General features: G+C 38.6%; 2 protein-coding genes across 2 annotated transcripts in view; one reads left to right on the top strand and one right to left on the bottom strand.

Moving 5' to 3' along the window:
• Nucleotides 1-7,099, top strand: part of cpne2 (copine II) — a 36,501-nt gene extending 29,402 nt beyond the window's left edge. The window contains exons 15-17 of the mRNA XM_077595617.1: nucleotides 1,708-1,944; nucleotides 5,978-6,090; nucleotides 6,415-7,099. Coding sequence (XP_077451743.1) covers nucleotides 1,708-1,944; nucleotides 5,978-6,085 — 345 coding nt within the window. The 3' untranslated portion in view covers nucleotides 6,086-6,090; nucleotides 6,415-7,099. The remainder of the gene's footprint in view (nucleotides 1-1,707; nucleotides 1,945-5,977; nucleotides 6,091-6,414) is intronic.
• On the bottom strand, nucleotides 6,329-21,454 carry psme3ip1 (proteasome activator subunit 3 interacting protein 1). The gene is made up of 8 exons (XM_077595620.1): nucleotides 21,379-21,454; nucleotides 20,255-20,388; nucleotides 20,066-20,164; nucleotides 17,800-17,921; nucleotides 14,770-14,909; nucleotides 14,236-14,312; nucleotides 12,520-12,726; nucleotides 6,329-6,741 (listed from the first exon to the last, which is right to left on the bottom strand). The coding sequence occupies exons 2-8, from the start codon at nucleotides 20,376-20,378 to the stop codon at nucleotides 6,650-6,652; spliced, it is 861 nt and encodes a 286-aa protein (XP_077451746.1). The 5' UTR covers nucleotides 20,379-20,388; nucleotides 21,379-21,454; the 3' UTR covers nucleotides 6,329-6,649.
• Between the last annotated feature and the right edge of the window lie 896 nt (nucleotides 21,455-22,350).

Genomic DNA, 22,350 nt, shown 5'->3' with positions numbered 1-22,350 from the left:
TGCTTAGTGTTTCAAGTGCATTCGGGTGATCATATGTACAGGAAAGGAGGATGTTCTATTACGTCAGTGTTACAATTCTCGCCTTGCATCATGGTAGTATGTGGCAAAAAAAATCATGACGATATGGCACATCGCATTTTAAGCCGGTGTCAGGAACGAGTGTTATTTCTGTATTTGACACACACAAAGGACGCACCATAATTAAAGACGCAGCCAGGCATGGCAAAACATACACCAGCTTAAACATACGGACACACGCTAAAAACACGTTTTTAAAAAGGCAACGGAAGCAAAACTGAGTTCAGTTGTACTTTATTTAGCCATTTTACAATGTACTCACGTCATCACCCACAAATCCATCAAAGTCCTCATTTTCTGTGTCCGAATTGAACAATTGTTCAAATGAGTCATCGAAAGTCGAGTTTTATACGTTCGTCCAGGCGGCCACAATCCATTCGCAAATAGTAGCTAGCAAGTAGCTAGCGTAACTAGCCCGGCGCTGCCACCGTTCGTAAAGCTGTGTTGATGTCGATGTCCAGGCCACAATCCATTCGCAAATAGTAGCTAGCTAGTAGCTAGCGTAATATAGCCCGGCGCTGCCTGCCACCGTTCGTAAAGCTGTGTAGATGTTGATGTCCAGGCCACAATCCATTCGAAAATAGTAGCTAACTAGTAGCTAGCGGCAGGAGTTCTTTTGTAAATCCAGCCGGAATGACTGGGTGTATTGACAAAAGAACTATATATCCCAGGAGTCACTGCGCAGTACTTTTTCTACGGGGAAAATAGTTGGGGGCTGCTTGCCGTAGTTCTGAGAGCTGGTGTACCCTATAGACTGATTTATTTTATTTTATCGTGATAACAATTTTAGTATTGGTCCATATATAAAGCGCACTGGATTCTGAAGCGCCCTGTCTATTTTGGAGGAAATTTAAGACTTTTAAGTGTGCCTTATAGTCATGAAAATACGGTATGTTATCTGTAGGTCATCTATATGGCCAGTTGGGGGGCTGGTTAAAAAAATATATATATATATATATATATATATATATATATATATATATATATATATATATATATATATATATATATATATATATATATATATATATATATATATATATATATATATATATATATATATATATATATATATATATATATATATATATTCTTCTTTTAACCCCCCCCTTTTTAAATTCTCACCAAAAAAGACTGCATAAAACAAAAAGGATCTACAGATGATCAAAAGATTTAACCCGCACCATCAGAGTAACACATGTACGTGGATTATATAGCACTTTTCCACACATTGTTACTCAAAGCAATTATTTTTACTTACTATATAAGAATTTTTACTTACTATATAATAATTATGTTATTTCATAGGTGTATATATGAACTAACCTTATTTGTCATACACTGAAGTGGTTTTCATGAGTGTGTGGAAAACAATTACATTTTATAGTTGTTTTTTTGGTTAACCACTAGATCACCTCCATTGCATTTAGCATAGTTTATATTTAATATAAGAACATAAATGTTCCATGAATCTACATTTTAATACGTAAAAAGGTGGCCACATTCATTCAAATTCCGTACACAAAGGTTACAGGGGTGGTAAACAACTCAAACGAAAAGTCCAATTTGGGGATTCTCTTTCACTCTCTATCTTAAATTTTCCTACTTCTTCCAAATTTCTCTCTGCAGCAATATTTCACTCTCCTCATAATAACAGACGGCGTCATCAGTGACATGGATGAGACACGTCATTCTATTGTCCAGGCATCCATGCTGCCCATGTCCATCATTATCATCGGAGTGGGCAATGCAGACTTTGCTGCCATGGAGTTTTTAGATGGAGACGCCAGTGTGTTGAGGACCAACACAGGTGAAGAGGCTGTTCGAGACATTGTGCAGTTCGTTCCCTTTAGAGATTTTCGGAACGTGAGTATTTACTTCAGCATCAAGACCGCATGATTTCTAGAACTGTGATCTTTCCACGGGATGAGATTCTGACCAAAAAAATCTGACAAAAAGTGATGAAACATTTACACGCTATATCAATGACAACAGTTAAATGCTGAAAATATTGTTTTTATACGCAAGCTTGAAGCAAATTGTGTCATTTTCGATTTACACTCGAACTCCGAGGATAGATTAACATTCCGCTCATCTTTTTGGAAATCTTGATATGCCGGTACTTTCTTCCTCCAATGCTTAATGTTCAAAACTTTCACTTATCTAATGAAGTCTAGGGTTTCCTCCAGTTTAGATACTTACAATTTAGCCTCAAGCATTGACCTTTATCTTCAGTCTGGTTTACTCCAAAACAGTGCATCAGCCATTGATGATCTTTTGCACATGGACCGTGCAAAGACGCCATCAGCAGAACCAGTCCCATTGCTTAGGGAACAGGGGAGCTTTAGAAAAGGTATTCTATAGATTTTAAAAAATAGCATCAATTTGGAGCAGGCAGCCCGGCGGCTTGTGTGGTTAGCACGTCGGTGTCACAGCTCTGGGGTCCTGGGTTCCATTCCAGGTCGGTCCACCTGTGTGGAGTTTGCATGTTTTCCCTGGGCCTGTGTGGATTTTCTCCGGGTACTCCGGTTTCCTCCCACATTCCAAAGACATGCATGGTAGGTAGGCTGGTTGGACACTCTAAATTGCCCCTAGGTATGAGTGTGAGCATGAATGGTTGTTTGTCTCCTTGTGCCCTGCAATTGGCTAGCCACCAATTCAAGGTGTCCCCCGCCTCTGGCCCAAAGTCAGCTGGAATAGGCTCCAGCACCACCCTCGACCCTAGTGAGGATAAAGCGGTTCAGAAAATGAATGAATGAATTTTTGGAGCTTAAAAGTTCCATCAAAACATAAGCGAAGGCTTGTTACTGACCATTTGCCTCTAATGACTAATTTTGGAGAATACAAAAATATGAGTACCATAGCTGCAATTATGGGAATTTATTATTTCTGCTAATGACTATTCAATTGAGGACCGTCCATTAGAAAAACGCAGGAATGCAAATGGACTTTCACAGATTCTCTTAACTATTAAAAGTGATGTGGTTAGATCAGAGAACATACATGTGCTGACAACTCAATATTTAATGTGAGCACCAGTGGATGCTGATCAAATTACACTTACCACAAAATAAAATAATACCACGAATAATACGCTAGCCAAAGTTCTGAAATACATCATGAAGAGTTGGTCTGATGATGTGAACGGCATTCTGAAACCTTACTACACACATGGATAACTGCCAGCTTATCGTCGAAAAAGCTGCGTTCTGGTAATCAGGCAGTTGTGAAAATGAAAGTCCTTGCATGCATGTTTGTGGTGGCCTAAGACTCACATAGATTTGGACCAGTTCTACAAGCCTTGTGAGCTTAGCTAGTATTTGTACCGCCAGTCATTTAACTAATCAATGCAAATGCTCACTCACTAGAACCAAAGTAAAATTTGGCTATCATCCGCCATAAACCCGGAAGCAGTCTCCAAACTAGTACAGTAATACCATGAAATAAGTGTCCAAACATACAATTTGAGATAAGAGGAAAATTCTGAGCAAATTTTTGCCCTGAGATACGAGACAAATTTAAGAAACGCGCAGACGAGATGGTTCCCGATGCAGCCGCCAGGTACGCGAGAGGCTGCTTATGAGAACAGCAACGCTCGGTCTTTCTCGTCGCATCACCATCGCGTAAAGATACGTATCTACGAGCATTGGCCGTACAGTTTGCATTTTGTACGTGTTTTTTTGTGTTAATCAGTGCAGAATTAAGTGAAAAAACAATGGCTTCAAAGTAAGCCAGTCCAATGAAGGCTAGTGAGAAGAAAAAGCGTATGATGACAATCGATATTAAGCATGAAATAATGGAAAAACATGAGTGGTGTACGCATGATTGAGCTGGCTTGCCATTGTAAGATTAAAACTTATTTTTAAGTGGGTGTGTATAGTAGTCTAAGTTCATTTTAAGTTAAATCTAAAAATGTCGTTGTTACGAGCGTGTTGCCGTCAAGTCACTCTCCTACCCTTTCTCCCTCCCCTCCGTCTATACAGAATAATGTCACATTTTAGTATTGAAGATCATAACCACTAGATAGGTATTTACTTTGTGAGTAGGCGGTGAATTAGAGCAAATAAAAAGATTTTTTTTCAGAGGTTAGGAACTCATTAATTTGTATTTAGCTATTTTATCTTGGAAAAAATGATTTGAGATACGAGTGATTTGACACACAAGCTCGGGTTACGGAACGCCTTAAGCTCGTATCTCAAGGCATTACTGTAATTGACAGATGGACAACCGCAAAGGTGTTGCACCCTCCCCTGTTTGTTGACAGTTATGTAACTGAGAAGGAAGTATGTAGTCCACTGAGCGATATTCTAGTTAAATATTGTCATTAAATCTTTGGAAAAGAACCGACCCACTGGTGGCCCAAGACTCCAATTAGTGTGTTATTTTCAGTACAGTATGCCTGAATCCCAGATGAAAAGCTGGGCACTGCGTCAGTTGGCTTACCATGCAGGATGAAAACTGGAACCAAAAGGCTAGGCATTTTCTCTAAAATGTTCATTAGTGGCTTTTAAAGCTCCTGTTTCCTGTGGACAGAGTATAAAACATGTTATGCTGTGCTTTTTGCCTTTAAATGGATTGACAACACCTTGACCATCAGCATCCCTGTGCAAATAAAATTAGAAATTTTCTGGAAGTAGGCAAGTTAGGCATTTTAAGTTTTAGAGTGTTATACCTAGGATCATTCCTAAGTCAACTATCACTTTGTACTCAGCATACACAGTGAAACATAGAAATGAAAGTGAAAGTCAATGTGAACATATTTAGTAAAAAGTTTTACGGGTATCTAAAGTTAAATCTCCAGTTTTACGGGTGAAGTCAAACAGTAAACAGGCACAACTTTAAGGTTAGCAACAATTTTTGTACAACTACAGAACATATACATACTAAAAGAAACACTTGTTTTAGGACTTTGTACATACATCCAGTATGGGTAACAAGTAGGGATGTCCCCAATCTAAAATCGGATAGCAATTTATCGGAAATCTAGCTTGATTGGGTGATTTTATGGAAAATTAAAATCCAGTAAAAAATACATATATTTTAAATGTATTTATTCATTTACAATTTTAGGTATGAACTCATTAACTTTCATTGATGGCGAGACGTCCAATCCATTCTGACTGCGAGCCCTCCAGTCAAACTGGATTGGACGTCTCTCGCCTTGAAATGGTACTGAATAGGATTACTTCCAATGGCAGTGAATGAGTTAAGATAACAAGTAACAAAATAGTATATATATATATATATATATATATATATATATATATATATATATATATATATATATAATATTATATTATAAAGAGTATAAAGCAAAAATGTATAGCTTTTCAGCATATTTTATATTTCTATATTTACCTATATTGACACTTTAAAAAAATCTTGCAGTAAAAAAGTTCATGTCCAACAAATCACTACGAAAATAGCTCAATTTATCGCATTGGGTGACTATGGTTTATTCGCTGTATACGTTTATTAATGCAAGATACATTGTTTAAACAATTTTAAATTCTAAAATTTTAGGGCAGGTAAATAAGCAGTAAATTGAGAGATGTTTTATTAAAATAAATTCCTGATAATTGTTTTACCAGCTGCTTATATCACTCAAATGTGCAACTAATTAATAGGGTGACAATTATCAGGCCAGCTGGGTGCTAACAGTGAGTTGGCCCTTATTCATTTATTTTTTTCAGGCAGTCTGGAACCCTAGAGTATTCAGGACCCATGTGAGGATAAGCGATGAATGATAGATGATGAATGGAATTAATGAATAATACACCCAGAAAAACCCATAAATGTTATATCCCAAGTAACAGATTTTTTTTAAAACATTCAAAGGTGACGTGTTTAGGTTCTTACTGCGACAAATGAAATATTTTCCATTCCTCCTTTCTCTCAGGCACCCAAGGAGACCCTCGCCAAGTCTGTCCTGGCAGAGCTGCCTCAGCAGGTCACTCAGTACTTTAAGCAGCGGGACCTTCCACCAGCAAATCCAGCACCAGAGTGAAATAAGTGAGAAGAGCACACATATTGTAAAATAACTTCTGTTAACAACAGCCAGTGAAGATCAAAAGCATACCTGTCAACCTCTGCCGATAACTGCCCTTATAAATGATTATGATTCCCCTTACAAACCCCCAAAAAACCTTACAAACACCGTACGACTCGTACGGTGTTTGTAAGGTTTTTGGGGGGTTTGTAAGGGGAATCATAATCATTTATAAGGGCAGTTATCGGCAGAGGTTGACAGGTATGCAAAAGTATGTGTCTGCCATTGGCAAATGCCTCTATATGGCCAATCTTGACATCAATTTAGATTTTTTTTTTTACTTTAAGGGAGTGGTTGGCAAATATCCAATATAATTCCAACAGAAGAGGTGGTTCTACATTTCTATTCAAGAACTGTGATGAAAGCAAATGTGAAATGCAGTTGAAACACCACTGGCCATTCTAAGAGAAGAACATTTTTTTATTGTTTCGAATGTCAGTATTTTGCTTTTTGCACGTCTTGTGATTGATACCATGTGATTCCTACAATGTTGTGGCGTGAAGTCAGCTTTGCTGAAATTTATCATTGGTCATATGGGATTTTTCCAGGCAGCCGTGAGCTCAAAAGAAGGCTTGAGTCTTGTGGACACTCATCACTTGTGCCATGAGTTGTAGCTAGAAAAAATATTGAACATGATTAGAGGGTGAGGATGCTGGGGTAGCAGTCATAGCGCTAAAACATACATCTGCTGCTTTTCAATAGGGACCATTTTGCCAGTTTGGTGCATGGGTTTTGGCTCCTCTCGCACATTTTTTTTTACCATTGAGCCAAGACCAAATTGTGTATGTTGTTTTGGTATTTAAATTATGTTTACATTTTGCAAATACTGAAATGAAACATATTCATTTGGTCACATCTCAAATCATCATTAAAGAAAAATTATTCACAATGTGCTTGAGCAGTTTGTGATATACAGTGGGGCAAATAAGTATTTAGTCAACCACCAATTGTGCAAGTTATCCTACTTGAAAATATTAGAGAGGCCTGTAATTGTCAACATGGGTAAACCTCAACCACGAGAGACAGAATGTGGAGAGGAAAAAAAAACAGAAAATCACATTGTTTGATTTCTAATGAATTTATTTCCAAATTAGAGTGGAGAATAAGTATTTGGTCACCTACACACAAGCAAGATTTCTGGCTGTCAAAGAGGTCTAACTTCTTCTAACGAGGTCTCCACTCATTACCTGTATTAATAGCATCTGTTTTAACTCATTATCGGTATAAAAGACACCTGTCCACAACCTGTCTCTCACACTCCAAACTCCACTATGGCCAAGATGTACCCTTTTTTGGCAATAACGGAGGCCAAACGTTTTCTGTGTAACTCTTCACAAGCTTTTCACACACTGCTGCTGGTATTTTGGCCCATTCCTCCATGCAGATTGTGGACAAGTGTCTTTCATACCGATAATGAGATAAAACAGATGCTAGTAATAAAGGTAACGAGTGGAGACCTCGTTAGACCTCTTTGACAGACAGAAATCTTGCTTGTTTGGAGGTGACCAAATACTTATTTTCCACTCTAATTTGGAAATAAATGCTTTAAAAATCAAACAATGTGATTTTCAGTTGTTGTTTTTTTCCACATTCTGTCTCTGGTGGTTGAGGTTTACCCATGTTGACAATTACAGGCCTCTCTAATCTTTTCAAGTAGCAGAACTTGCACAATTGGTAGTTGACCAAATACTTATTTGGATCAACTGCTCAGTGTATGATATATAATGTAATATGTATTCGAAAGCAAAGTATTTTTTGATGTATTCTGCTGTGGTGGCGTGTTTCCTTCTACAATTACTAAGATGTATATTGCTGTCTCTTTTGGTTAAATGTTTGGCTCTTTTTGTAGATGTGTATGTCAGCACTTAAGTAAATAAAATTCCTCAATTTTTTTTTTGTTTCTCATTGAGTTCCGTAGTCTGTGCAACAGATTGGTTCTGATGTACACAGATATTTAATTAAGATGAGTAGTTTTGTGTGTATATAGCAGTCCAGTATCTAAGTTCTTAACATGGCAGCAAAATGTTATCATGACTAGATCTATCACAATTACATATAAAGTGTCCAATAACAGTCTTAGAGTACAATACATTATATGTGACATCAACATTTATTTTTTTCTCCCTCTGTAAGCAAACTAGATCTCCCCTGGAGACATAGCATATACACAGACAGTGTGCCAAATAAGGCGGCCCGGCGGCTGAGTGGTTATTAAGAATCAAAAAATATACTGGTCTTGAGACTATTTGCTGTGAAATTGGGGCCCGCAAATGATAAAGACTTTGACGCCCCCGTGGTAACAGATTTGGCTTGGCCAAATACATTTGGAAAAACAGTCTTGTTGGATGATATGATTAAAAAAAAAGACAACCCAGCTTGAGTGGTTAGCACATCGGCCCCACAGTTCTGGGGTTCTGGGTTCAAATCCAGGTTGGTCCACCAGTTTGAAGTTTGCATGTTCTCCCCGGGCCTGCGTGGGTTTTCTCTAGGTACTCCGGTTTCCTCCCACATTCCAAAAACATGCATGGTAGGCAGATTGGACACTCAAAAAAAAATTCCCCTAGGTATGGGTGAGAGTGTGCATGGTTGTCCGTCTCCTTGTGCCCTGCGATCGGCTGGCCACCGATTCAGGGTGCCACAACGCCTCTGGCCTGGAGTCAGCTGGGATAGGCTCCAGCACCCCCACGACCCTAATGAGGATAAAGCGGTTCAGAAAATGAATAAATGCGCCGAATAATGGTGGAAGATGCAGAATTTGGCACCCATAGGGTCCAAGTAATTACAGGACCAGTATTGCAGATCCCAATACATTTAAGGTAATATTTAATATTTATGGTAAATCATGTTAGCTTATTGCATCATAAAATCTAATTTTTCACGACCACGTCATTCTGAGTGGAATTTTATATACGCTGTAATGTTATGCTGTCAAGGGAAAATGATCATTAACAATGATATGGTTTATCATAATAGTTTTGGGAAAATAAATTGTGTTCCAAATTTATTATTGTGATGGGTCAAATCAAGACCCTTGGTTCATATTAGAGGATGAAATGCCCCCCCCCCCCCCCCAAAAAATATTCACCAAATCACAAGACCTTAGATACATCTTTACATACCTGTCAACCTCTGCCGATAACTGCCCTTATAAATTATTATGATTCCCCTTACAAACCCCCCAAAAACCTTACAAACACCGTACGACTCGTACGGTGTTTGTAAGGTTTTTTTACCGTACGACTCGTACAGTGTTTGTAAGGTTTTTTTGGGGTTTGTAAAGGGAATCATAATCATTTATAAGGGCACTTATCGGCAGAGGTTGACAGGTATGTCTTTAAGAAAAACATACCTATATCCAGTGAAAGGCCACCATTTTGTTTTTAAAATGTCATTTCTGGGCAGTCTTGTTCACCCAAATAGGTCAGCACACTTAAATAAATCAGACACGTCTCAAATATGGATATCTAAAAGTAAATAAACTATACACGTATTACAATTGTTTCGTGCTCACATCACACCCTTTTGGTCAAGCACGGTGACCACAAAGCAGAGGTAAAGACTTTAACCATGGCACTCGTAAACGTACAAACAAATTTAGATTAACTTGGATAAATATATACAGACACTCACATATGTTTAATGTAACTTTACACAAAATTGAATTCTAGTTTTGTCTTAATCTTTTGTTACATTCGTTTTCCGGGTTAGCGGTTTGCCACACCTCCACCCTCATGTTCGCTATCGATGGACTGTTTGCTGTTGTATTGCCTTCAAAATATTCCGAAAATGGTGCACACAAATGTCCTCACAATAGGATAACGCACGACCACTCGCCAACGAGAAATAGGCTTGAATGAGCAATCGCGGGAAGTTTTATTCTGAAAAAGGGTGCCATTGCCTATGGGTGTTGTGTGCACGAGTATACTTCATTACCCAGAAAGCCCTCTTTTTGCCCGCGCAGGCGCGTTGTGCGTTTCCTGGTCGAAACTCGTCTGAATAAATCGTTCAGTCCTCGTAGATATAGTAGTTATACACGAATGAGATGCGGCAAAGAAAAAAGACAATGCACTACAATGATAAACAGCCTCTCATGTCATGGCCACAAGGCTTGGTCGCATCTCGAAATTTTAATTGTATCTCGAGCGAATTATTCGATCAAAATTTTCGTCGTACCACGAGGTACCACTGTATTAGAATGCACCCTCTTCAGTGAAATACATAAAAAATAGTTTTTAAAAAACCCCACAGTAAACAATTTAAAGACAAAGCTCTTTATTTCTCTTGGGAGTCTGTGGCAGAAGCATCCTTCCTGAATTATGTGACTCTAGGACAAATGACAAAATTCCATTATTTTGTAACCGCATTCCACCTCTATGGGGCCTAGAGAAAACCATCTTGTTGTTTGGTGGTATCTACAACAATGCGAATCACATGATTTGTGAGTCAATGACAGAAGTTATTTTCTTCCTCCGCAGCGGTCAATCACTTTTCCCACACTCAAATGCAAAGCGTGTCGTCACTGTGGCTTGGGATAGGATTGGGGTCTGGGGGGCCGGGACGTCGTCGGAGTAGCCAGTGCGGGATTGCTTGCTTGCCTAAACTGCATGAAATGTGATTGAGGGAAGGAAGCGTCATGTTTGAGTGCCACACTAGCAAAAGCACAAATAGCCTACAAATTCGGTCCAGTTGAAATAGTCTCTTTTTTATGTAATTAATGAGAATTTTGTTCTCCCTCCAAAATCACAAATTTGTAAATCAATTGTAAACCTGAAAGTGTTTTTTGGAGCCAGTTCTTTAAATTTCTTAATTTAGTACGATTTGGAGGGAAATCCATCGAACAAAGAAAATACTGATACAGTGGTACCTCTACTTATGAAATGCATTCGTTCCAGAACTTGTTTTGTGACTTGGAATTTTTGTAAGTAGAGCAGTACTTTATATGTAATTTTTTTTTATCCGTTCCACGGTCCTCAAAAAACTACCAACTCAACCCTTTGAAAATGATCAGTGTGCCAATTTTGTAAAAAGATTTGAGAAACACACAAAATGATAAGAAAAATATTTATTAATGTGTTCAAATAAATAACAAACATGCAAAAACATTTCCTATTCGTGCAGGTGCATTCATGTAAGGACGCTAACATTAGGCAGCACACAAAGCACGCAAACACAAATCTAAATAACTTCAAATTATGAATTCAAAACAACTTAGCATTAAATAAAACTTCAAAGGAGTAACAGTCTCTCCATCTCGTCGTTCAGTACAGAGGCCATGCCAAGGAGTCGTCGCTTTAAATGCTTCCTTCTGCTCCAATATCGTAGTGATGGTAGGTGGGTTGATGCCATATTGCCTTACAATATCAGTCTTTTTTTTTTTACATTTTCCTTTTTTCTTCCATGATAGCAGCTTTTTCGTTTCATTCACACCGGTAGTTTTAAATGAAGAACAAAGCTGCTTCAACCACATTCGGTTGTGGGGACTGTTAGAACGACGAAGAGCAGTCAAAAGAGTTGTTGTTGTGAACCAGCAAATGGGAGGCCAGCGGAGTGTAGGGAGATTGTCAAGAAGAAAATGTATTTACGTTTTGAGGGATTCATAACTTGGATCGTGTTATCGTATATTGGAACAGTAATTTGGATATCAAAGGGTTTCATACCCTGAAAATTTTGTAAGTAGAGGTATTTGTAAGTAAAGGTACCACTGTACAAGCGGATGGATGACCAAATCATATTGATCTGTTATGACATATCAGAAATCAACACTTAGTTTATTAAAAAAAGTGTCTTTCTAAATGTCTGTTTTTTGACAGTGTGGCTTTCCATGGAGGAGTTCTAGTGAAAGTCAGGTCCGACGCACCTCACGTTGCTGTATGTAAAATGATTGAACTTTTTCAGACATCAAACAAGTTAAGTGTACTGCCTTTGTTGGTAGGTCCTAAATTGTACACTATATTTCACCTTACTTGCTCTAAAACGAGACGATTAACATTTGAAGACAATTGCCAAAATATTTTACAAACGGTTAAGAATCAATTACTGAACCACTCCGAAGTAGATTTATCATTGTAACAGCCACTAAGACAAGATTGTAGCACATTATGTTCCTTGAACGTTTTGCAAGAGTATTCATAATTCCATATCGGGACAGTACTCATTTACTAATAATGTCTTGTGAGAACTTTAGACACTGTATTACTATAACTCATGTGGTCAGGTATACTTTGAAGAAGATTGAGGTTGTTTTGAGATTTTCTGTACGAGTATGTGCATCTGTCAGGTAAGACACCGCATACATAAAGTGTTTGTGTGGGGATGTGGTTGTGTGTGTGAAACAGACTATCTATAGGCTTTGCTTTGCCGTGGGTAGGGCAACATGATTGCATCCACGCTACCTTCACTGTCCGAGCTGCTGTCAGAGTCGCTGCTTCCAGAATAATCGCAGAGGCCTGGTAGGACGCCTATGCAAACTGCTGCCGAGGGGAGGTGAAGCATGGCTGGGCTGGAATTAACGGGGGGCGACGGGTTCTTGGGTGTCAGGCCCAAGACAGTTTGGTGATTTTCAGCTCCCCCTGATCTTCGTTCTCCTCCTCCCTCCTGTTCTGAACAACATAGCTTACTGTCAAGACTTAGGAGTCTCATTTCAAAATTTAACTCGGAACACGATAGGTAGCGAACTGTTTAATTTTAATACATTTGACTTTATTTTAATAACTTATGAGAAAATTACTGGGTGAGGTTATTAATATGAGATTGGGAGGTAAGTGAGGACTCCAGGGGGGCCTGTCGGGAGAGAGAAACTGTGGAGATGTCAATAGTGAGATGGTAACTCAGATTTAGGGTGGATTTTGCACCATGGAGAAGAATCTCTGTCTTGTCCAAATTGAGTTTAAAGAAATTCGAAGGTAACCAGGATTGTAATTTAAAAATGTAGCGGGACTCTGAAGATGGGTTTTGCAGACAGGTAGAGTTGGGTATCATAGGCGTGACAGTGGAAAAGAATGTATTTTCTGAATATATTGCTAAGGAGAAGGAAGTACTGTTGGGGATGAAGAGCAAACCCCCTAGAACCGAGCCCTGGGGCACACATGAACAGGCGACAGGAACAGTAAATGGTTGGATTTTAGTTGGAATAACTGAATACGGTCCGAGTAGTAGGAGTGAAACCAATTAGTATTTTAGTCGCCACTGATACCAATAGAAAAAATTCTATTGAGGCTAGAGTGAGAAAATGTGTGAAAGGCTGCATTGGGATCATTGAGGATGGGAATGGAGTGTATTCCAGAGTAAATTGCAAGGAGTGTCCAAATCTGTCCTCAAGAGAAGAAGAAGAGGATACATTTTTACCAATCTGGTGTCTAAACACTGGTAATCAGTTGATTACCATCAGGTGCTGCTGGTTTCAAAAGAAACCTCATTGGTTACACTGTCCATGCTGGATCACCTGGAGCCAAAACCTGCGTCCACTGCAGCCCTTAGTGGGATAGATTGAACACCCCTGATACATGCTATAAACGTACTGTATTCTTCGGACAATAAGGCGCGTGGGTTATAAGGTGCACTCATAATGAATGTTCCAGATTTTAAGACTCACTGTACTCCAGTTGTGATTTGTTCTTTATCGTTTAACATTCTATTTATTGTTTTATTCATCCCTTATTTACCTTTTGTTTTATTGTTTTATTTTTGGGTTTGACGAATAATGACTGTAAGTCTTGAACATTTTACTGGAGCACTATAATGCAAATAGGTTTGAAGGCAAGTAATTTTAAGTGCAGGTATAGTCTTAAAAATACTGTAGTAGATGCTGACCAAATAGAGGCTTCTCTGTTTGATGACATAGGGTAGAATAAACGTTTTCTTTCTCTTTGTTTCGAGAAAGAAATTATTATGAATGTTTGTGAATCATACAATAAATAACTATAAATAACATTTTGTTCTATGGTATTCAGGGGAATATTTTCAAAACGGGTGCCTCAGCACAGTAAAGGTAGGGAAATGCTGCAAACATTCACAATTTCCATCTTACATGTTCCATGCAAAATTCAGAAACAATTGGGGCATTGGGACAAAGTCATAAACAAAGGGTCAGGCCTTATTCTCATGCCCACCTGTGTGTTTGTTTTCATTTCCTGTTCCTCCACCTTCCACCTTTTGTTTCTTACTGGTGTCTGATGACTGGGAAGAACTGGTTGAGGAAAGACAAAAGGTTTGGAAAAGAAAGCTGCAGATTGATTTTCAAGGGTATCACAGGATTTGTTTTTTTTTTTTCTTTTTCCCAATTACACTCATAATAGTACACTTAAAATAGTACAAGTTGAAATTCATCTTAACTTTTTGAGGGAAAATATCTCTACTGCCAAGATCTTGTATACCAAGTATTTAAATTTCTATGCATATGCCAAATACAAGATGCTAATTTACTTAAAAGCGGAGAGCTTGGCATTAAAAGACTTGGACATAGAGAGCTAAGCAGTTAATATTACACATCTGCGGCAATTTCAATGTGTAAAATCCACTCAATGGGGAGGCTGTTAACATTTTTAATTAAGTGTGTCCATGCTAAAGTTATGTTGTCAACTTATTGTGCTGCACCTGCATGACATTCATATCAAAAGGAGGAAAATACATTTGTGTCTGCATACCTGCGCCTTTTGACAGCACCAGCTAGTAAATGGGCCTGAGACAAATGGCTGGTTCTTTGCTCCACCACAGATTGTTTAGGTGGTACTTTCTTCTCAGATTCTGGGCGGCTGTCGGAGGACACTTGCTTTGCCACAGCACTGTGACAGTAGAGTTAAGCTCAATAAACTTATGTGAAAACTTCATGTTGGGAAAGAAGGCACAAGAAGCGGGGCTCCAACATTTGACACACAGGGAACAACAAGTGACACGTTAGGAGGATAAACTGGAATTTAAGATGTGCTTGGCTCAACGGGTTCACACTTTAGTTTATATACCAATTGCTTGGTGGTGTTAAGCATTAAACATTTATAAAAACTGAGAATTCATAAAATCATATTTAACCGATATTTAAATGATTAATTAAGTATTCTACAGAGACATAATATTTCATGTTTAAACTGATACAATTTGTATTAAGAAAAACAACCATTAACCACCCCGAAAGAGCTGGGATAGAGTCATGTTAACGACTATTAACGTTTAGGACCTGTGGATGCTATTTGTTGAAGTTTTGTGGGTGGAATTCTTTCTCATTCCTTAATGTAATGTCAGCTTCTCAACCCCCGGAATCTCGTGTCATATTTTACCCTTTATAATGTGCCAAACATTTTCAATGTGAGTACATGCACTCTTTTACAATGAAGTCAGTGTTGTAAAATGTGCAGAATGTGATTTGGTATTTTCTTCCTGATACAAGCAGTCATGTTTGTACATGAAAAAAATTGTTGCTTTGATAGCAGCATGTTTCTCCAAAATCTATATGTGCCTTAAAGCACCTATTCACCTTTGGAATGTTCCAAACAGGTGTTTGATTACCATTCCTCAAATGGCCAACATTTGCCACCTGTTCCAATAGTTAATAACTATTTGCTTAATTTTTTATCTGTTTGAATATTAAAAATCATTTCCTCGTAGTTTATTTAATGACATATGTGTTGAATGATCTGCAAATCATTGTATTGTGGTTTTATCTATGCTTAACACAATGTCCTAACTTCATTAGAAATAGGGTTGTAGATCTAGAACATGATTTTCTTTTTAGACACACATTTTAGTATTGGGTGTATGATGTTTACATAAATCATTGGTAGCTCCTCACAGGAGCAAAAGATTGCTCAAAACAGAAACCTTAGTTATTACCACATGGTGATGCAGTTACCAGGACAACACACTCTGGCATGTACAGACAAACCTTTTTGTCACACTAGCTGTCCGCTCTGCACGGAGAAGATGAAGAGCTCAGAGGGAAACTAAGATGCCTCAGAGCACAGTGGACAAAGAGAACAGTCAGATGGTGCAGGACATACGCTTTGATGTAACATCAAGAGATTGTAAACTGTTTTTTTATGGTTGCCTTTTTGACGAGTAGCTCTGCTAATTTTTAGCAGAGGCATCTATTGTTTGCCCATTGCAACAGATCAAAACAATTACCGACCAGTACAGGTCGAGATGCTCGGATTAAAAGAAGATAGTTCACATGACATTGATCTTAGCAATGTACTGTATTACTATTATTTGACACATGTAACCTTGGGATGCATGACCGACCAAAACCTACATTAAGAATAACAGGCCTTAGAATCATTTTTGATCCCACTTATGCATCTAAGTGTTAAGGTCAAGTCCTGATAAATAAATGTATACCTCCATATAGAGATGAAATTCAGGTTGGGCCTAAGATGTCAATCATTACTTTGGGTCCGGGTCGGGCTTCTCTCGCTGAAAAAATATATATACTAAAACAATGTGTGGTCTCTCTCCCTGACTTTTTTTTTTTAAATGTTGATTAAAAATGTATGCTAAAACGATGTGTTTACTAAACTAAAGGAATACTTGTTATAAAATAAATAATTTGGGATAAAACAGGGAAGGCTCTCTAAAGTAATTGCAATTGGAGGCAGAGCCGCAGAGCCGTCACGTGAACGCCGCCCTCCTTTCCCCTCTGCAATAATATTAAAAATGGAGAAGCAAGAAGTTAAGGATAAACTAAAGACATTAGAACTGAAAAGAGATGAGATGAGAACTTGCATTGGCTTCACTGAATGTAGTCAATGTGGCGCTTTGCTCTCATACGAGAGCAAAAAGACTGGCACCTCGACGCTGAGCAGGCATTTAAACAGTTGAAATCGTCAAATATCTATATTATCGTATAAAAGATGTAAATGTTTATACAGTCTTGTTTAAATGAGAGAACAAAAGACAGGCTTTAATTTATTATCATAAATCCCGAACCCGAAGTAATGATTGACATTTTAGGCCCAACCCGAATTTCATCTCTATATGGAGGTATACATTTATTTATCAGGACTTGACCTTAACACAACTTACATTCAATTTTGTGGAGATACTGTCTCATTAACCGGCATTAATAACACGCAGAGCCGAGCCCTGTTGCTTCTACTTTAAGTTCACAAAATTATCCTATGTAAAATGGTCACTTACACAGAGACTGCTTTAGTTTGTTCGTGTCATCACTTCGTTATCAGAACAGCTGGTATGCCCCGTTAATCGACGGCAGCGTCGCTCACGGTCGAGAAGAGGAGAAAAATATCATTTTCACATTTGTCCATTTGTAGTTATGAAGTTGTCTTTATACCACTTCTGACAATTTGTTGTTATTGATTATTATTAGGGGTCATAGATGCTTGAGGCAACGGATACCAATTGTTCCAATAAGTCAGTGGGGTCCCATAAAATACATCTCCAATTGTGTGGCTCTTAATGAAATCTGTTTGTATTTCCTCCTTTTTCGGTAGGTTAAATAACAGCGCTATGTTTTTAGCGCATTGAGGGATCCAGGATATAACCATATTAAAGGAATTGTAGTAATGGTCCTTGCTAAAATGGAAAATTGACTGACTTATACTGGGGACCCACTTAGTGGGACCCTAGTTGGCCAGTATGAAAAGATGTTGTCTAAAATTAAGACTATACACAGTTATCCATAATGACACTGATTAAGAAAAATGGTAGTATGATTAAAAGGATATTCTGTATTCCAACAGTTCTTGTTTTTCTTCATCCCTGCGTTGCTTCTCCACCATGCTCTGTTGCCGGGAGACCTCATCCAGGAAGCCGGTCTCATCATCGTCCAATCCCCTCACCATGTTCTCTGTCACCATGGAAACAAAGCTGCTCTTTAGTACATTGCAGCAAGATCATGGCGTTTTGTAGAAGGAAAAAAAAAAGCTGCATTACAGTCCGTTCAAAAATACACTCGCGACCTTCGTCTAGGTAAAACCATGATAAAATTTGCTCATGAACATATTCCAACGCAGTCATTAAATTATGGGTTGTGAGGTTACAGATCAACATGTTTAAAGTGTCAAACTGAGTGTAGAACTTACTAAGGGGTAAAGAATCATTTTTCAGGTATCATTTTATATTTGTAATGATAGCTGTTATGATAGAATTTGTATCAAAAAAAATTTCATCCACCAAAATACCCATTGCTTACATGCCACTGTTTGTCTTGTACTTGGAAGTGACACAGTGTTGAAGTGTTTGGCACCTCCACCTCACAGTTCAGAGCGCGGAGGGTTCCGACCTTCTTATGTGGAGTTTGCATGTTCTCCATTGACTGTGTGGGTTTTCTCCAGGTACTTCGATTTTATGCCACATCCCAAAAATATGCATGGTAGGCTGACTGATCACTCAACATTGTCCCTGGCGTGTGCATGGTTGTTAGCTTCCTTGTGCCCTGCAATTGAATGGCAACCAATGCGGAATGTACCCCGCCTGCTGGCGTTATTGGCTGGGATAGGCTCCAGCACCCCCCCCCCCCCCCCCAATTCCTGTGAAGATAAACTGCCCAGAAAATGAATGAAATGTTTGCATGCATCTTCATGGCTACATTTTCATATCAACACCCCCCCCTAGATTTGAAATGTTAGCATTGGGAATGAACTAATCTGGATTGTGTTAGAGAATGGACAAGTACTTACAAGACATTGAATATTCAACAATACCGATAACAAATACAGTGGTACCTCGACATGCGAGTGCCCCGACATACGAGCAATTTGAGATACGAGTAAAATTTCGGGCAAATATTTATCTTGAGATACGAGACAAATTTTGATATACGAGCATACAGCGGACGCAAGGGGCTGCTCATAAGAACATCATGGGCACTGTCTTTCTGGTCGCAACTCCCTCGTGTAATGTCTCTACGAGCACTGGGCGGAGCGTTGCATTTTTTTCAGTGTTTTTTCCCGTTAGTCAGTGCGATATATACTTCTCATTGGGAAGTGGTCGTGCGTTATCCTATTGTAAGGACATTTGTGTGCATCATTTTGGGAATATTTTGAAGGGAAGACAAAAGCAAACAACCCTCGATAGGTTGCATCTGAAAGTCAGGTTGGAGGCGGGGCAAATAGAGCCAACCCGGGAGAAGAAAGGTATCAAAATTTAAAACAAAATTAGAATTAAGTTTAGTGTAAGGTTAGATTAAATTTATTTTTGAGTGTGTCTACATCGTAATCCAAGTTCATTTAAATTTGTTTATGTTATGTCACGAGTGCGTTGCCATGCAAGTCTCCCCTCCTCTCTCCCCCCTCTCTCTCTGTCACCCTCTCTCCCATCTGCAAAATCCGTCTAATTTTAGTACTATTAAACACATTTTAATACTATTAAACCACTAGTTATTTGTTACGTTGTGAATAGATGGCGCATTAAAACAAATAAAAATGTTTTTCCAATCCAATATCCTGTTTTTGGTGTTTTTTTAGAGGGCTGGAACGAATTAATTCGTTTTTAGTTCATTTCTATGGAAAACGTTCATTTGAGTTACGAGTAAATCGACATACGAGCTCAGTGCCGGAACGAATTAAGCTCGTATCTCGAGGTACCACTGTACTCGTCATTATATGATAGAAATGTGATAAAAAATAATTTTATATCAATGAAATATTTCACAAAAACATAGATCACAAACTTTTAGTAAAGATGGCATATGTTTCACTACATTCTAAGAGTTCTGCAACACCATCACAAAGTCTATTAACATTATCTGCTGGGAGCACTTTCCTGTAATTTATTAATCCTGGTAAAGTGGGTTGCCATCTCAAGCAATTGTGTTCTTTCCAAGCTATGTGTAGCTTGCTCAAAATGAAAGTAAAAAGATTGGTTTTACATGAGAATTGCACAAAATTCATAATAGAATTAATCTACAAAAAAAGTCATTGTCTTTAAGAGGGAGCAATGTGAGGTCAAAGGTCAAAAGAGAACATTTAAAAACAACACACAACGACTCACTGAATTTGAATTGCTCCTCAAAGTCCTCTTGCTTTTTGTCTCTCTGCTCCTTGAGACGATCAAAGAGAGAACGCGAGTCATACTCCTCCTCGGGGACCTCTGAAGGGGGATAAAAAGCATGTTTGCAGTTATATGTATTGACAATTGATCTATTGGTTCTTCGTTCACAACTCGTGTGGGTGTTCTTACGCTTAGGGTCTTCGGGCTTCCGAACTTTTTCCCACTCCTCTTGTCTTTTTTTCCTCCTTTCATCTAGCTCCGCTTCCGAAACAAACTTCCTGGTGAGATCAACACCAGTGCCTCCTCCTGCCATTGCAGCTCAACTATAGAGGAAGATCACAGATCTTGGACATTGACCACATGGTGTACAACACAGACACATGCATCAATTATGTTACCTCACATATGTCCTGTAAATACTCAGAAATTTTCAGATTTATTTTTCCCCTTTGTTCCGTTATATTCACATTTTGTATTGACATGTACAGAGTTTCTTTTGTAATGCAAATTAATGAACTGAATGTATAAAAACACAGATAGTCCCTTCAAAACTTAATTGATAGAAATGAATTCATCTTTGTGCTTTAACTCCCAGTACTTAAATGTGCAAACTAATAAAGGAGTGAGGAGGAAAGTAGCAGTCTGTGTCTTTTATGGTGCATTATAACGTATTCTTAGCCTCTGAATGGACATAAATAAATTAAATGAAAACTCCAACAATAACAAATAACGCTGCAAAATGTTCACATTTTGCTGAATTTTGCCATTGGCTTGAAATGCACAGTTTGGACGACAGCTCCCCCGTGTGGACATCATCTTGAAATTACACGTGATAGATTGAATACAAGTGACTCAGTTCCATCTTCATAAACGACTAAGAAAAACACGCAGGAGGCACAACCTAAACTTAAATGGATAAAAATTGACTTTCCCTGAAATATTCGACTATGGATTGAGGCTTAATATTTCGGTAATACAGCATTAGCTGGCTACTATCGTAACATTCAATTTGCTAAAATGAAAGGAAACATTCGCCATTTACTGCGCACATGAGCAAACTACGTGCAATCAGGTACATGCAGTTGCAAGTTCATCAATGGTGTTTACGACTAGAAATTGTAATTACGCAATCTAGTTGCGTGCAGATCAATTTCAGTTAGCTTCTTTAGCATTCAGCAAGGTGTTGTCATATTACGCGTAAAACAAAGCGTGTCATCTAGATCCGTGTTGGTGCAACATAAACATGAGCCTCATTTCAAAACTGTCGCGGACAATATCCAACTATTAGATGATTTTACATTCAACAAACTTACCAAAAGGGCTGTGGGTAAGGAGTCAATGACGTCTGTGTGTAACTTTGAAATTGGCTCGGTGCAACATGTGACATTCGATCCGATCCGATCTATAGTTGTTTCAAACGAGGACAAACGTACAAATAAAACAAAACAAAATAAAATAATAATGCCTTTAACACTGTAAATTTAGGAGAAAATTAAACATGTTATTTTTTAAATCTCCTGGTTTTATTGGACCTCTCATCTAATTTTCCGAACCGCTTTATCCTCACTAGGGTCACGGGGGTTGCTGGAGCCTATTCCAGCTGACTTCGGGCCAACCATACACGCACACACTCATACCTATATGTCCTGGATTCAAATCCAGGTCATGTCCATCTGTGTGGAGATTGCATGTTCTCCCCGGGCCTGCGTGGATTTCCTCCGGGTACTCCGGTTTCCTCCCACATTCCAAAAAACATGCATGGTAAGCTGATTGGACACTCTAAATTGCCCCTAGGTATGGGTGTGAGTGTGCATGGCTGTCCGTGTCCTTGTGCCCTGCGATCGGCTGGCCACCAATTCATGGTGCCCTCCGCCTCTGGCCTGGAGTCAGCTGGGATAGGCTCCAGCACCCCCACGACCCTATTGCATACCTGTCAACCTCTGTACGAGTCGTACGGTGTTTGTAAGGTTTTTTGGGGGTTTGTAAGGGGAATCAATAATCATTTATAAGGGCAGTTATCGGCAGAGGTTGACAGGTATGCTATTGAGGATAAAAGCGGTATATACAACCCTGAGACACAAAAAATGTGTATCCTTTTGCATTCCCATGATATAAACGAAATTTTATTCCGATCAGCTACAAATGAGAGAAGACGAACTAAAATTAGTTATTGTCCTAAAATAGAAGAATGTTTTGAACCTGCCAGGCGGTCTAAAAAGTTCTTTCAAAGAGTCATAAAGTTATTTCTACATTATTTTATCCTGTCCACAGTCCTGGCTACCACA

Source organism: Stigmatopora argus, chromosome 3 (assembly GCF_051989625.1).
Source record: "Stigmatopora argus isolate UIUO_Sarg chromosome 3, RoL_Sarg_1.0, whole genome shotgun sequence".
Lineage (NCBI taxonomy): Eukaryota > Metazoa > Chordata > Actinopteri > Syngnathiformes > Syngnathidae > Stigmatopora > Stigmatopora argus.
The sequence above is the reverse complement of the archived record's forward strand: the minus strand, read 5'-3'. Positions and strand labels throughout refer to the sequence as shown.